At 43.5% G+C, this 17407-nt stretch overlaps 1 protein-coding gene across 1 annotated transcript in view; it reads left to right on the top strand.

Moving 5' to 3' along the window:
• Positions 1 to 842: 842 nt before the first annotated feature.
• LOC308330341 (extended synaptotagmin-1-like) overlaps positions 843 to 17407 on the top strand; it is a 48443-nt gene continuing 31878 nt past the window's right edge. The window contains exons 1-11 of the mRNA XM_080785190.1: positions 843 to 1353; positions 4992 to 5269; positions 5471 to 5512; positions 9734 to 9868; positions 12020 to 12093; positions 13333 to 13405; positions 14095 to 14184; positions 14569 to 14624; positions 15508 to 15628; positions 16444 to 16620; positions 16782 to 16864. Of these exons, the coding sequence (XP_080641316.1) occupies positions 1224 to 1353; positions 4992 to 5269; positions 5471 to 5512; positions 9734 to 9868; positions 12020 to 12093; positions 13333 to 13405; positions 14095 to 14184; positions 14569 to 14624; positions 15508 to 15628; positions 16444 to 16620; positions 16782 to 16864 (1259 nt within the window). The 5' untranslated portion in view covers positions 843 to 1223. The remainder of the gene's footprint in view (positions 1354 to 4991; positions 5270 to 5470; positions 5513 to 9733; positions 9869 to 12019; positions 12094 to 13332; positions 13406 to 14094; positions 14185 to 14568; positions 14625 to 15507; positions 15629 to 16443; positions 16621 to 16781; positions 16865 to 17407) is intronic.

Here is a 17407-nt window from a genome sequence, read left to right as displayed (position 1 = left end):
AGGGCCCATACATAATTATCTTCAATATTATAGGTGTTGATGTTGGTACAGAAACAGGCTAACGATCAAAAATAATTGTTTCTATGCAGACTTTCCTAATCCAGGTGTTTATAGCAATAATTTAACTCGAGTGTATATGAAACCAAAAGTTAAAGATCTAGTTAGGTTCCATTTGGTTTAATGGTAACCAAATGGAACCTAACTAGATCTTTAACTTTTGGTTAATGGAGAGTTGCACAACTCTCCATTTAGCTGGGGACCACCGGTAACCCCCTCAAGGACCAATGGTGGTCCCCCAGATCACTGGTTGTAATGAAAATACTCATGTATCTCATCATCATCATACTAATAATAATAGCTCATACGATAGGCCTGCACTTTTCTGAGTACTCCCCCCCCCCCCCCCCACCCAATTAAACTTGGCTGTTTTCCTCTACTTCAATCAGTAGATAATGGATGCATCAATGACGTCTTTAACGGTCAGTCCGTTCTGCTGCACTGCAGCAGTTAAACCTGTTTGTTCCGTCTGCAGCAATAGGAATTATATTCTCTTCAGAATAAAAGTACAGTCTCTAGACTAGAGTAAAGAGAAAAGATTAATCTGCACATTAAAACCAAAGCACACATTTAATCAATGTTAGTTGTTGACTAAGACTAAAAGACTAAGATAACTATAAAGACTAAACTGAATTTTCGAGGGAACAGGAAACCTTATTGACGCTGAGCTCACAGATCGTATTGGTCCGTCGGTCTTATTGCTGCTGACAGAACGGTGGGCGTGGTCATCTGTGGGCGTGGTCACACGATGCAGTCAGTCAGCTAACGGGACAGTAAGACAGGACAGTTTAACGGGACGACAGACAGACATTGAAACGGGGGACAGACAGACAGACACCCTCTGGATGCGTGGGAGAGACACAGAGTGAGAACTTTCGCATGGTTTTATTAAAATCCTAATGAATTAAAGGACTTTAACTAATGTGGAACTAGTTCTACAGTTAAGTAGAGACTACTGGTCAGTCTGAACTGCGCCGAGATAATTAGAATAGTTTAAAAAGTAATTGTATCGATATATTTTAGCTCTGTTTACAGTTTACAGTGTTGCTGGTTCCGACTGAAGGTAAAGAAATGGCACAGTAACGAACGGTAGATCGATGCTGTAAAAACGAAACACAGTTGTCATTCAGTGATCTGAGACGAGAAGATAGCAGAAGAATCACAACATGAAGAAAGCATCAGATGGCACAGAAGAACCAGACCCTGGAACTCCTGAGAAGGAGAACCCAACAGAACCTCCTGGATCCAAAGAGGAGAACGACCCAAAACCCACCACGACCAGCAAAGTGTTGCCAGGTCTGTTTATTATAAGCGAATTTGTTTTTTTTTCTGTAAAAGTCACTTGTATGCACAGCTGTGTGTGTGTGTGTGTGTGTGTGTGAGAGAGAGAGAGAGAGAGAGAGAGAGAGAGAGAGAGAAACACCATGCACGGAATGCGTTCAGCTGATTGGCTTAGCACGGAATGTGATGATAAGAGCGCCCCTCACTTCACACAAGTGTGATCTTTTTTGGGGGGGACTTGCTGTTTCTAAAGTGTAGCTTGTTTTATTAAAAAAAATGTTGCAGATTAAACTTCAAAAAAATTAAAAAGCCTGATCGCAGGCCAATTTTTCCTGCGTGTATACATAATTATGCTACAGCATGCACTATTTCCAAGCTGCCTCTGATTGGCCTACCGAACGCAGCATGGTAATGACTTTCCATATTTGTGGGACTAGGATTTACTAGCAACTCGCTCGCTTTAGCACGCTCTGTGGTGTCTCGTGGCTCAAGTTCGCTAGAGACGGCACCCCTCCGCGTCGTGGTCTAAAACCGTACTTTATCGGCAAAATAAGTAGTTTGCGGATATTGGAAAAATATAGTGACGGCTGCGGGATTCCAACCCGGTAGGTGTGGACTAAGTCTATAGTGAGTAGCGAAGCATGCTACTGAGCTGGCTGCCACAATGGGGTTTTCAGGCTGTCTTAGAATGTGAGGATGACCTGCCCTGCCCTACTACAATCAGCCCTCCTGTCAACACATAATGGCTCCAATGAACTGCAGCGGCCAATGAGGCATCTATTTTTAAGTGATGCAACCACTTCATTAAGTAGGAACAAAGGGAGTCTACCAACGCGCCTCAAGCCTGAAACGGCTGATCCGGTGCTTCACAGGTGCAAGGACATCATGAGTTGCATAAGGAGACTTTTGTATACTCAGCACCTAAATAAAAGGCTCTAAATGCTCCAGTCTCTTCTCCTTATGCACTTCATTAAGTAGCTTTGTGTGTGCCTGGCTGTCTGGCTGGCTGGCTGTGTCTGATCACGAAAATAGCATTTGGTTGGTTTTCAAAACCAAGTGTCAATGTTGTGCAGCCTAACACACACATACATATTAACTGTATATATGGTGATTTCAGGTGTATCAGTACAGCACAGTACAGTACAGTAGAGGGACCCCTGGGGACCCCAACATGGTAACTCTGTCATTTCTCGACCGTTTCGGACGCGGGGCGGCTCGCTGGAACCGGTCCGGCACCCTGGGCGTGTTCCTGCGGGTCTAGAAGGTCCAGACCCTCCGTGTGGGGGTCCCCCACATTGGCTCTGTGTCCCCCCCGGCTGAAAGAGTTGCACCACTTTCACACGGGTGTGATTTTTAAATATCTATGGCTGTATGCATCCATACATTTTTTCTTGTTGTCCCTTGTATTTCCTCATTTATGTCCCCATTATGATACTTCTGCGCCTCAGCGCCACCCTATCAGTTGGGAGGTGTATTGCGCTCTGATTGATTTCATCGGCCACTGGCAAAAAAAATAATAATAATCACGTGACAACCGACAGGGCGGCGGCGAGGCACAGTTGATGGGGAAAGGAGAAAACACAAGGGAAAACAACAAGGAAATACTGGCCGGCGATCAGACCAAAATGCTTTTTTTCCTAAATATTTATCCCACGATTTTGCAACCAATTTCTCAATTAACTTATGTAATCCTGGGTTCTACTAAACTCCCTCTGCCAACCCTGGGAGAGCAACGGACTGACCTCATACCTCTTTCTATGCATGAGGAGTCCAAGCTGCTTATTTTCACCTGATGGGGGAGTTTCCCTGGTTGGACGTAGAGTGTGGAACACGTTTTTCCAACCAGTTTGCTTTATCTGTTTCTATGGTGTAGTTTGTCTCTCTCACTAAAAGCCAAGGGGTCCCTGCTTCATCTGTCTCTCTCAGCTAAGGGGTCCCTGCTTCATCTGTCTCTCTCAGCTAAGGGGTCCCTGCTTCATCTGTCTCTCTCAGTTAAGGGGTCCCTGCTTAATCTGTCTCTCTCAGCTAAGGGGGTCCCTGCTTCATCTCTCTCAGCTAAGGGGGTCCCTGCTTCATCTCTCTCAGCTAAGGGGGTCCCTCTCTCTCAAAAGATAAACTACAGAAGACCTCGCAAAATAAACGAATGAGGGTATAGTCCTTTATCTCTCCCCAAGAAGAGATAAATGGTGCTAACCATTTTCGAGAATTAAATTGGCTCCCAGCACAACTGAGACTCATTATAGTCTAGTGGCCAGAATGTGAACCCGGACATGTTGAGTGCACCAACGTTTTATGTTATAAATGTTTAGTGTGGGTCCCCAGCATGTAGAGAAACTGCCGGATGCTAACTTGCATATGTTGAGCAATTTTCGTAATTGGCATAATATGTGACCATACCATTCACAATATTTCATCATGCTTTATGTAGCATGTGACATGTCAAACTAGGGTTTTTTCATAGCCTGATTGTCAGACTCCGAGAGCCTCCAGCTAGAACCAGTGCGCTCAGTCGAGTGGGCTGGAAACCAGGCTAGGTTTTTCATGATGCTGTGGGCATGGCCATTTTTAGCCCAATGAGTGTCGCTACATAAAGCATGATGACATTTTTAATATTTTGCCTTCTGTAGGTTGTTAATGGTATGGTTATGCCAATTATGGAAATTGCTCAACATATGCAAGTTAGCATCCGGCAGTTTCTACATGCTGGGGACCCATACTCAACATTTCTAACATAAAACGTTGGTGTACTCAACATGTCCGGGTTCACAATGGGGCTCTATGGGCAGGCTACTAGACTATTATGGTCTAACAATGCCCAAAATATTTGAAAGGTTATTTCCCGTAACGAGTCCCATAGTTTGAACACAAGGGCTAGTGTAGCTGATCTTAAACCACCGAACCTAAAGCTCATTTAAATATACAGGGGTGGAGGATTGGAACAACATCCCAAGGGAAAACAGTCTTTGAACATTTAAAAAAATATTATTATTAAATAATATTATTATTATAAAAAATTGGCTGATGGGCAAGTTATAGAATAGTGTATCTATTTATAACTATGTATTGTATTTTGTTTACTGATCTATGACAGTCTGTTGTGAATGTTATTATTATTTTAGTAAACACATGTTCTTCCTACCATATGCTGTAGGCTAACAATTTATTTGGATCACAATGGAATTAAGTCCTCTGACTGTTTGTGCAATCCTGATAATTATGTACTTCTCTTTTATGAATTGTATCTTGAATTGAATATATCAAATAAATCAAATCAAAAGCTATAAGGGGGTCGACTGCTTCATCGCTCTCTCAGCTCAGGGGGTCCTGTGTTGTAAGGTCACTTATTTTAGGGGCTTGTTCTCATGGACCTGGTTTGCTTTAACCCATTTTGGGCAGGAACCCCTTTTGGTGTTAGCATTATGTTATGCTTTAGCTATTGAAAAATAGCAGATCTACAAGCTCGTAGCGCGCCACCGAGTGGTGCGCTACGAGCTTGTAGGTCTGCTATTTTTGAAAAATCGAAGAGCGACTGACATAGAAGACATTTTTAGAATCTGAACTCAGGTCAGAATGAAAACTGTCAGGATGTAGTAGACATTTTTTAGAATCTGATCTCAGGTCAGATTCTCACTAAAACCTGGTTCCACATGCAGATGCAGCCCTCTGCCCGGTCCCGGTCCAGGGTCAGCAGCGGGGCATCAGCGCCGTGGCCGTCCTGTGGACCTTCGGGAAGTGTCTGTCGGCGCTGCTGCCCGTCTACCTGTGCGGGTACTACCGGATCAGCACCGGCCTGCTGGTGTGCGGCATGATGGTCTACACGGGGTGGAAGCACGCCCGCGAGGCCAAGGAGCGCCGCTGGAGCTCGGCCGTGCATCTGGCCAGCAACGAGGAGCACACGCTGTCCAGGAACAAGAAGGACCTCCCTGCATGGGTATGAAATATATATTTATATTATAAATGATATGAACGTATTTATTTAAAATAAACATTATGTGTCAGGACAGCATGTTGAGAGAGAGCATCTAGCCCATTAGCACATACCTCAGTAATTGGGTATTTGTGAGGAAATTATTTTAACGAGCTGGATTTGATCTCCTTTGTGCAATCGTTGCTATTTGTTTTTTTATTTCAGGTCAACTTTCCAGACGTGGAGAAAGTGGAATGGCTGAATAAGGTAATGTTATATTTATAAATACATTTAAGGAATTTATAAAAAAGTGGAATGGCTGAATAAGGTATTTGTCCCACACTGAACTATTTCCTTTAATTGTTCACTTGTTGACATATTTCTCTACTGGCATGGAATGAGGAACATACTGTAGTGTACAAGCTATAGCGGCTGTTTCACAGGATCCATAAATACCAGATCAAAAGACCGTTATCTGTTAACAATATGAGCTGTTTCATATCACGGTCCATAATGTATTCTGCATTTGGTTATACCGACTTATTATAAACTCACCCGTATAGCTTACAACATGCATGGCGGGTTAAAACGAACCTGTGGCAGGTTCAAACTAACCCGTGGCTACAGAAATGCGTGGCAGGTTAAAACTATAGCCCGCAGCTTTCCTGTGAGATTATAGGTTTAGGGTTGGGTTTGTGTAGGTGTCGGACTCACGACTGTCGGTACGTCGGACCAAACAAACTTGATGCTGCATCATGCTGACATGCTAAAGGCTAATAACTGGTGTTGGAGGCAGCGTAGGCTAGAGAGCAGCCCCTCCCCCTTGCTTCTATGTTGTCTGTCTGTCTGTCTGCATGCTGCAGGCAGGCAGGCATACAAACAGACAGGCAGGCAGGCTGCAGTGAGACGCAGGCATGAGTCAGACAGAGCAGAGAGACAGGCTGGCTGCAGTGAGACACAGGCAGACAGACAGAGCAGATAGACAGGCGGGCTGCAGTGAGACTCGGAGAAGACAGACATGCAGAAGGCTGGCACGGTGCCAGCTCAACCCACTCAACATTTCCACTTATTTGCAGCCATGAGGCTCGCTTGCTCACAGGAAGAGGGGAGTGGCCGCAAGGAGAAAAAAAAGAAAAGACCTTAAATCCAGTCAAACAAATGACCCCCCCACCACCACCACCACCACCACCACACACACACACACACACACACACACACACACACACACACGCACACACACGCACACACACACACGCACACTCACACACACACACACACGCACACACATCCTCATTCTTTAAACCCATACCGGAGTCAGAGCTGGCAGACGGCTTCATTACACTGCAGGACGTTGTAACGTTACACGCAGTTGTTCCTCAGACAAAATAGACCATTTTTACAACATCACAAGTGTAAAAATAAACAGCTATTGCAACAACGGCACGCAACTTAACCCATTAAGTTCTGAGGTCGATTCTACACAGTATAGTCTTCTCAACAGTTTTCTATATAAAATGAATAAAATGTACAGTGCTATAACGGTGGTACTTTGGTGGTACTTTTCTTGTCAAGAACCCCCAAAATTAATTTGACAGTAAGCCCTCCCATCTCATAATATGTTGCTCCAGGCAGGGACGCCCAGAAGCAAAGATTTGAGCTAAAAATGTTGGCTTTAAAACAGATCTACAAACGCTACGAGCTTGCAGATGTGCTGTTTTTTGAATAGGCAAAGCATAAAATAATGGTTAAAGTGGTCTTAAATGAGTAGATAATGGCTTTTAAGTATAAATCTGGGCTTTAAGACGTTAATGTTTCGAACGAACAGCAAACATCCATTATCACTCATGAGACCCAGAGCAGCTGATAGAACACACAGCCTTTTTGAGGGCTTCCTTTGGGGGTTAAATACTCAGCAGACCGACTGGCGCTCAGCCTCCACACAACTACAGGCGCTTACATGGACAGTGTTGCCATATCTGCTTATTATTAGCGACTCTGGGCTTGTTTCTAAAGTGTAGTTGATTTGGGCTTGTTTCTAAAGTGTAGTTGATTTGGGCTTGTTTCTAAAGTGTAGTTGATTTGGTCTTGTTTCTAAAGTGTAGTTGATTTGGGTTTGTTTCTAAAGTGTATAGTTGTTTATAATATTTGGTCTTGTTTCTAACGTGTAGTTGCTTATAATATTTGGGCTTGTTTGATTATTTCGGCCTCCTTCTAAATGTTTAAACCTATATCATGGAGTGAATCAGTCTGGATTCCATGCTAGGTTTAACCAGTGGTTCAAGTCAAAGACCGTGACATAAACATATAATTGTCCGGGTATCACAATGTGAAAAACCTTTGTGCCAGGTAACCCTGTGCCAGATTTCTGTTGTTAAAACGTTAAAAAAAAAATCAGAAGAAAAGCAGATCTAGCTACAAACTCACAGCACGTCGCATCGTGGTTTAAAGTGTTCATAATGACCTATAGTAGTTATTTTGGGCGTGGGATTTCATTGACCTGATTACTTATATTTCTCTGGCAGAGTCTGGCAACGCGGTCGATGAGTCATTCTCCACACATGCAGCCCGAGGTTTCAAGCAACTGTTGTTTCTACTGCTTCTGTTTTCCGTGGTGCTAAAAGTTCTCAGATGTTTTACTTAAGTAAAAGTAAAAAGGCTGCAATATAGGACTATACTCTGTTACAAGTAAATGTCCGGAAATCTAAATGTAGGCCTACTTGAGTAAAAGTAAAACAAACAAACAAAAGTGTTGGCATTGAAATGTAGCCTACTTAAAAGTACCACAAGTTCTTGCATACGTTTTCAAATGTATACAAAATCTTTTGAAAATAGCAGGTCTACAAGCTCACAATGCATCACACATTGTGAGCCTGTAGATCTGCTATTTTCAAATGGATGGAATGTAATTTAGGGCTAATAAGTGGTGGTTAATGTGTATCAACTACTAACTGACGTTTTCAAATAAATTGTAGTGGAGTAAAAGTACAATGTTTGGATCCGAGCTGTTGTGGAGTAGAAGTAAAGATATTGAAAATACTCCGTTAAGGTGCAAATACCTCAGAAATGTACTTAAGTACAGTACTTGAGTAAATGCACTTAGTTACTCTACACCACTGATGAACACACTCTTCATCATTCCCCTAGGAACACAGAGAATCCGGTGTGTTGCTATAGCAACCATCGTATACAGTAAACAGTGCCATGTTGGTCACTGTTCCGTAACAATGTCACCCTGATATAAATGGTCCCTGTCCCTGTCTGCTACTTCTGGTGCTTTTATGTAACACTGTAGTATGACTGTCTTGCGTTGCCAGACTGTTGCCTCTTGCAGCGTTCAAATGCTTCCGTCATACAGAACGGAGAACGGAAGCTCTGATCTGACTGATCGTGAGAAAGCGATAACGCGGAAGTGGATCCTCCTCTCCACTTCCGTTTCGTCTTTTCAGTCACGCAAATGTATCCTAATATCAAGTCCTGGGGTGTTCAATTCATGAATAGTAACATTATATTAATGATATTATGGCTCCAAGACTCAGGGTTGGTTATTCCTGTTTATATACATAGCGCAAATCCGAGATGGCGTCATAACCGCAACAAAGTTTAATCCATTAATGAATCACAGGTTAAAGTTTTAATCACACGGTTAAAGGATTTAATCACAGGTAAAAGGGACATTTTACCGGCTCAGTGGCCTTGTGGCTACAGTGTCCGCCCTGAGACTGGGAGGTCATACCGAAGACCCAGTGCTGCCTCCCTGCTATAGGCACTCATCAGCATCAAGGGTTGGCCTGGGCGTAAGTCCCTGCGATATACTATAGTGTCATGTCCAGGGGGTGTACATGTACATCAAGCTGCCTCCATCACGCTATAGAAACAGGAGATAGGCTCCTGCCCTATATGGGCCTCATGGCTCAGCGTGGCTTACTTACTTACAAAAGGGAATAAGTGAATAAGTCTTTTGTCTGTGTGGGTACGATAGTGACGTATCACGGTGACAAAGCACAGGCGTGAACGGCACTTCCGCATACTCCGCATACGTCACCCGAACTGGTGCACAATGTTGTGCGCTCCATATGGGCACAAATATGTGTGTGTGCGGAATTCTCCCAAATAGATTATAATACACAACACCCCATGAAGCCTTGAATTCATTTATTACACACCCAGAAATGAAGAGTTCTTATAATTGTTTCCATGTTGTCCTGGTGTTGTCCAGGTGTTAATCATCTTGTTTCCATGTTGTCCAGGTGTTAATCATCTTGTTTCCATGTTGTCCAGGTGTTGCAGCAGGTGTTAATCATCTTGTTTCCATGTTGTCCAGGTGTTAATCATGTTGTTTCCATGTTGTCCAGGTGTTGCAGCAGGTGTTAATCATCTTGTTTCCATGTTGTCCAGGTGTTAATCATGTTGTTTCCATGTTGTCCAGGTGTTAATCATGTTGTTTCCATGTTGTCCAGGTGTTAATCATGTCGTTTCCATGTTGTCCAGGTGTTGCAGCAGGTGTGGCCGTTCGTGGGTCAGTATCTGGAGAAGCTCCTGGTGGAGACCATCGCCCCGTCCATCAGGGGATCCAGCGCACACCTGCAGACCCTCACCTTCACCAAGGTGGACTTTGGAGACAAGGTGAGATGACCTTCACCCTAACCCCGACCCATGACCCTATAACGCTGACCCTAACCCTTTGGGGTAAAGGTGAGGTCACACAGGCATTGAACCATAATATTATGGAGGTATTAACAAAGCCCTTTTCCCCCATTTAACAACTTATAAATAACTTTATTGGTGAATAAAAAAATTCCCCATCTACTTACATGGACAAACGCGCAACCTCACACCTCCGCCCCCTACTAGCGACACTTGCATCACAGGTCACTGTTCTCGGTGTTACCCCACTAACCGCCGGCTGCCGCCGACAAACAGTGGCCTATACAATTTTACTACACACACACACACACATGCCCTAGGCTATTTCATCTGCTGCTCTCCGCCACAGACACCCTGCGGCTCTCCGCGACCGTGACCACGCTACTATCTTACATGTTGCTGCATCGCTTCTGCTTTCGCACGTTGACTTCCACTTCCGACATCAAACAGCCCACATTTAAACGTTCCGCCGCTGCGCCATTAACTGCCTGCACCAAGGCAGGACTTCTTCTTCTTCTTCTTTTATAACCAACGCTGCCCTCATGTGCTATAGACCACATAGTGAAGCGACTGCAGCAACTGGGGAAACATATTATATATCTGCTTTGAACGCACTTTCACTCCCAAAAGCCTCTAGCCTGGCGGCTTTAGCCACACTGATCTTCCTCCACCGATATCATAGCGAGACAGACAACTTTTGCAATGTTTGCACGTAACTCGATATCACTTGTCTTCAGACGCGGGTGAAACAGCCCAGGCATTGTGGTGGGTGGGGGGGGGGACTCCTCACTCCTGCATTCACTCGTGCGTCAAAGCCAAGGGCAATGTTACAATAGCGGATAGCCTACTGCACCGCATGTCATAAAACACAATTCAGAAAAAACAAAAACCTCGATTAACTGAATCCCCAACGGGTCGCTCGCGTCATTCCAAATCATCCCTATAGGGCTGCGTACAAACACCCACAAACGCCTGCCAGTGTTGTCTGTGCTGTGCACGCGCCGTCCAGGTCCACTGCATGCCACATGTCAAAACCAATTTGCGTGTGCCGTGTGTGTGTGCGTGCGTGCGACGTGCGTGCGTGCGTGCGTGTCTCAGCCACACAGAGACGCATTTATGTGAGTCCCAGGAATAAACGTACGCACGCACCACCATGGAATTCTCCACACACCACTTGCCTAATAATAGTATCTTTGTGCCCTTCCCTTCCAAGCTCATCCGTTAACAATTCCCTCCCAAACAATAATGTGATCTATACATTGCATTACCCACACACTGTACCTACTTTGGTGTTCATGTATTAGAAGGGGTAAGGACTATAGTAATAGTCCTCACAAACACCAAAAGTAGGCTCAGGAACAGCTTCTTTCCTGTCGCTGTCTCCCTGCTGAACTCTGCCCCTCCTCAATGACACTGAACAATAATACCCCCTTTCCGTCCCCCCTTTCCTCCTACCCCTCTGAACTCTCATGCTCACACCATACATACACTATAGCATGTTATGGCTTGTGTGGGTGGGGGTGTGTATATATATATGCATACACATTTATATCTTCCTGCATCGCTTATTGTTCCTCTCATACTCCTTATTCATATGCATACTTCATTGCTTATTTTCTATGTATTATATACTGCTGTACATACTGTACATATTCTGTACATTCAACAAAAGTGTATTTATCCCCATTACTGCATTACTGTATCGCACTCTGGCTGGACGCCACTATTCATTTCATTGCCAAAGTATTTGTATACTATATGTGTGCAGTGACGATAAATTGAATCTAATCTAATCTAAGAAGTAGCCGATCTGCATGAGAAAACGCAGCACTCTCGTCGGGACAAATATATCCGAGTAGGCCAACCAAATGGCCTATACTCGGATGGTAGGTTCTATACAGGTTTACTTATGATCCTAGATGACTATTATTTCTATGTTTATATATTCTACTGTTAGACTGATGATAGTTTCATAGTTTACGTATATAGTCCTAGATGAATATGTATATGTTTATTCTGTATTATTCTACTCTAGACTGTTGATAGGTTCATGTATAGTTTACTGTATGGTCCTATAGATTCATATTTCTAATAATTGTACATTGTGTCGTGTCGTGTCGTCCTCTCCAGCCCATGAAGGTGGTCGGGATCAAGGCTCACACAGAGAACGATAAGGGTCAGGTTCTCCTGGACGTGTACATCAGGTGAACAAACTAGTATCCACACTGTATGGATTTGTGTTTTTATATTGTGTTGGTAATGTAGAGGCCATGTGTTTTTTATATTGTGTTTCAGTTATGTTGGTACAATTTACAATTTACAATTTAGGCATTTAGCAGACGCTCTTAATCCAGAGCGACTTACATTAAGCAAGAACAAAAGCATGGGAATACATCACATAAAAACATTTATCATGAAACATGCGTAAGCTAAGAAAGTAACAGTGGAATATCTATATAATGAAACTTATACATATAAACTATACATATATACTACTATGCTATACATATGTACTATGGCGTGCTATGACTATATACAATGCAATTCTAGTGCTGTCTACATAACATGCTATAAGTCTGTTTCAAATGCTATCTAAGTCTACAGAAGTGCTAAATTGGTAATGTGGAGGCCATGTGTTTTTTTATATTGTGTTTCAGTTATGTTGGTAATGTAGAGGCCATGTGTTTTTTATATTGTGTTTCAGTTATGTTGGTACAATTTACAATTTACAATTTAGGCATTTAGCAGACGCTCTTAATCCAGAGCGACTTACATTAAGCAAGAACAAAAGCATGGGAATACATCACATAAAAACATTTATCATGAAACATGCGTAAGCTAAGAAAGTAACAGTGGAATATCTATATAATGAAACTTATACATATAAACTATACATATATACTACTATGCTATACATATGTACTATGGCGTGCTATGACTATATACAATGCAATTCTAGTGCTGTCTACATAACATGCTATAAGTCTGTTTCAAATGCTATCTAAGTCTACAGAAGTGCTAAATTGGTAATGTGGAGGCCATGTGTTTTTTTATATTGTGTTTCAGTTATGTTGGTAATGTAGAGACCATGTGTTTTTTATATTGTGTTTCAGTTATGTTGGTAATGTGGAGACCATGTGTTTTTTATATTGTGTTTCAGTTATGTTGGTAATGTGGAGACCATGTGTTTTTTTATATCGTGTTTCAGTTATGTTGGTAATGTGGAGACCATGTGTTTTTTATATTGTGTTTCAGTTATGTTGGTAATGTGGAGACCATGTGTTTTTTATATCGTGTTTCAGTTATGTTGGTAATGTGGAGAGCATGTGTTTTTTATATCGTGTTTCAGTTATGTTGGTAATGTGGAGACCATGTGTTTTTTATATCGTGTTTCAGTTATGTTGGTAATGTGGAGGCCATGTGTTTTTTATATCGTGTTTCAGTTATGTTGGTAATGTGGAGATCAACGTTGAGGTGAAGAGATATTTCTGCAAGGCAGGAGTCAAAGGAATACAGGTATGACCCTAACCCTATAACGGGTATGTTTCTAACGAGGTGATGGAATACTGCTATCGTATATGTATAACATGTAGAAACATAGGAAATAAACATTTTTATATTGTGTTTCAGTTATGTTGGTAAAATAAACATTTCCTATATGTGACCGGGGACAGTAGTTTGATATATATACAAGGGGGCCATGGTCATTTTTCAGTTCTTTACATATTATGACACTGCACACTGTAACCTTTCATATGATGTATTGCTCATTGAAATTGGGGGGGAAATGAAGAAGATATGACCATTTGAAACTTGTTGAACCAGAAATTCCAGCATTCCCTCTTCAAAGATTTGTCATACATACGATACCAGTATTCCATCACCTCGCATATTTGACTTTGACTTCTTTATTGATAATAAAACATTATGTCACTATAATTGCATACACTGTCACTCCACTCCTCTCAGGTCTGAATGGGTGAAGTGTACTTTGTGTGTCTGTGTCTCTGTGCAGCTGCATGGGATGATTTGTGTGTGTGTGTGTGTGTGTGTGTGTGTGACTGTGTGTGTGTGTGTGTGTGTGTGTGTGTGTGTGTGTGTGTGTGTGTGTGTGTGTGTGTGTGTGTGTGTGTGTGTGTGTGTGTGTGTGTGTGTGTGTGTGTGTGCACACGGGGTGATGATGGGATGATGTTTTTTTCCTGCAGCTTCATGGGATGATGCGGGTGATTCTGGAGCCTCTGATTGGAGACGTGCCAATAGTGGGTGCGGTCACCATGTTCTTCATCCGCAGGCCGGTAAGTACTAGTGGAAAGTAACTAAGTACATTTACTTGAGTTTGACGTATTCTTAATTGACTGCAGCGTTTCCAGTTTTCAGTACTTTGACGTCTGCTCCATTGCATCTAAGAGGCAACCTTTTTTTACTCCACTACAATTATTTGAAAACTTCAGATACTCTGGCTATTTGAAAATAGCCAATCTTTGTAGATCGGGTATTTTCCAAGGATTTTGTGGATGTGGAAACTTGTAAACTGACACAGATGCTTTCCAGGTCTTAATGGAAGCTATTGATTTCACTGCTCCTCCGTCGGACTGATCGATAATGCTCAAAGATCAATCAGCGCATGCAGTGACGCATATCCATCGATCTTTCTCTGTCTCCTTGTCTCTCCTTCCCAGAAACTGGACATCAACTGGACTGGCCTCACCAATCTTTTGGATATTCCTGGACTCAAGTGAGTTGTGAAACCTGCAAACGCTTCACTTATTGATGCAACCGTGTGCTCATAATTAACTCTGCCTCTCCTCCTAAAAAGGCATATTGTGACAAAACGTGACCAAAACGTCAAAAAGTGACTGGAAGGAGGGGGGCCCAATAAGACAAGTCAAAGTCAAAATCGCACGATTTGTCACACACGTTACCGTAGTGAAATCTGTTCTCCGCATTTGACCCATCTCTCTTGGAGCGGTGAGCCGCAGCCAAGGAGCGGTGAGCTGCAGCATGTGCCGCGCTCGGGAATCATTTGATTAGTAGATTTAACCCCTCCAAATCAAGACACATCTTGACGTTTGGGGAATTTGAGTTACGATTCTGTCCCTTTCGTGACACAACTCAAACGGATAACTCGAACGTCGATTTAGCAGTTTTCTTTTTGGCAGACAAGGTTCAAGGTTCAAGGTTATCTTTATTTGTCTCCCTTGGGAGAAATTTGTCTTGGAGACAGAGTCACAACTGCATACAAATAACAGACATGTTCACATACGAAAAGAAAAAACACCATCTTGGGTTTGAGAACTGCATTGCAATCCTGCACCGTTTCACTGGAAGGGAAGGGTACTTCCACACAGTCCAAATGTGACATGACATGGGAGTGAGACGGTGTTGTCATAATACTCTTTTCAGTCTTTCATTCAAACCTAGTTCAGTTTCCTGCACTTTGGTGGCGAGGAGTTAAAAATGGACTGATCAATAAAATAAATAACACACTGAGTCTTAGATTTCCTCACAAGGATCAATACAGTGTAATGGATCTCTCCGTGGTGATGATGTTACACTTCCTCTTCTTCGGCGTCACGTCTGACAGTAGTAATATTTATTATGATTTATTTTAATTTCAGCATCATGTCTGACGGTGTGATCATGGATGCCATCGCCTCCTTCCTGGTCCTGCCCAATCGCCTGACGGTCCCACTGGTACCAGACCTGCATGTGGCACAGCTGCGCTTCCCTCTGCCCAGGGTGAGAGTGGGCACCACATTACATAGACACTGTGCCCAAGGGTGAGAGTGGGCACCACATTACATAGACACTGTGCCCAGGGTGAGAGTGGGCACCACATTACATAGACACTGTGCCCAGGGTGAGAGTGGGCACCACATTACATAGACACTGTGTCCAGGGTGAGAGTGCAGCACCACATTACATAGACACTGTGCCCAGGCTGAGAGTGGGCACCACATTACATAGACACTGTGCCCAGGCTGAGAGTGGGCACCACATTACATAGACACTGTGCCCAGGCTGAGAGTGTGCACCACATTACATAGACACTGTGTCCAGGGTGAGAGTGCAGCACCACATTACATAGACACTGTGCCCAGGCTGAGAGTGTGCACCACATTACATAGACACTGTGTCCAGGGTGAGAGTGCAGCACCACATTACATAGACACTGTGTCCAGGGTGAGAGTGCAGCACCACATTACATAGACACTGTGCCCAGGCTGAGAGTGGGCACCACATTACATAGACACTGTGCCCAGGGTGAGAGTGGGCACCACATTACATAAGAGCGTTGTCCAGGGTGTTTTAGGGAAGGAAGAGAGTCTAGGACGTGTGGAGCGTTGTCCAGGGTGTTTTAGGGAAGGAAGAGAGTTTAAATACACAAGTGCCCCCTATTCCCTAGTTTTAGGATTTTAATATTGCTATGTTTGTCTCCCCCTCTCTCTCTCTTTCTCCCTCTCTCTCTCTCTCTCTCTCTCTCTCTCTCTCTCTCCCTCTCTCTCTCTCTCTCTCTCTCTCTCTCTCTCTCTCTCTCCCTCTCTCTCTCTCAGGGCGTGGTGCGTATCCACCTGGTGGAAGCGTCAGATCTTCCCTCCAAGGACAACTACGTCGGAGGGATGATCGGTGGAATGTCCGACCCGTACGCTCTGCTGAGAGTCGGACCGCAGACCTTCACCTCCAAGACCGTCGACAACACGCTCAGCCCCACGTGGGGAGAGATCTACGAGGTATTTACTGTACTATTGTACGTACGTACTGTACTGTTTACTGTACGACGACACGCTCAGCCCCACGTGGGGAGATAGATCTGCGAGGTGAGGATATACTGTACTTTATCATCGTGTGTGTGTGTGTGTGTGTGTGTGTGTGTGTGTGTGCACATCATCAGGTGGTGGTCCATGAGGTTCCTGGTCAGGAGTTGGAGGTGGAAGTTTATGACAAAGACTCAGATCAGGACGACTTCCTGGGAAGGTACGTCATTCATTCATTCATTCATTCATCCATTCATTCATCCATCCATTCTGTATACTGTACAGTATAAAGACTCAGAGAAGCTACTACGGTAGATATAAGAGTGCTTCTCTGAATCAATAAAACCCCTCAAAACACGTTAAAGACCCCATTGGCAAGGAAAAATATGATGTTTCTTAAACCTCTCGTTTCTGTAAAGAAACTATTTATCATAGGGCGATTTAATAGCCGGATCAACGTGTTACCACAGTGCTGGGAACAGTGGGGGCGCCATGCCAGCTGCTGCGATCAGATTTCCGATGGAGAATTTCACGCCCATAGACCACCACCAGATCGAGACTTTCACGCCCACAGACCACCACCAGACCTGAATTACCAGAACAAGTGGCTATAGCGATTCAGGGCTGGAGCCAGGCTATAATGGAGTAGAAAATTCTAGAGTAAAGAACAAAGACCTCAAAATTGTACCCCTTTTGGTGTTATTATTATGTTTATGTTATGCTTTAGCTATGGAAAAATAGCAGAACCACTGACACAGTAAAC

Source organism: Protomyctophum bolini (genome assembly GCF_963924005.1).
Source record: "Protomyctophum bolini genome assembly, chromosome: 2".
In the NCBI taxonomy this organism is placed as follows: domain Eukaryota; kingdom Metazoa; phylum Chordata; class Actinopteri; order Myctophiformes; family Myctophidae; genus Protomyctophum; species Protomyctophum bolini.
Note: the sequence above shows the minus strand (reverse complement) of the source record. Positions and strands in the feature narration are given on the sequence as shown.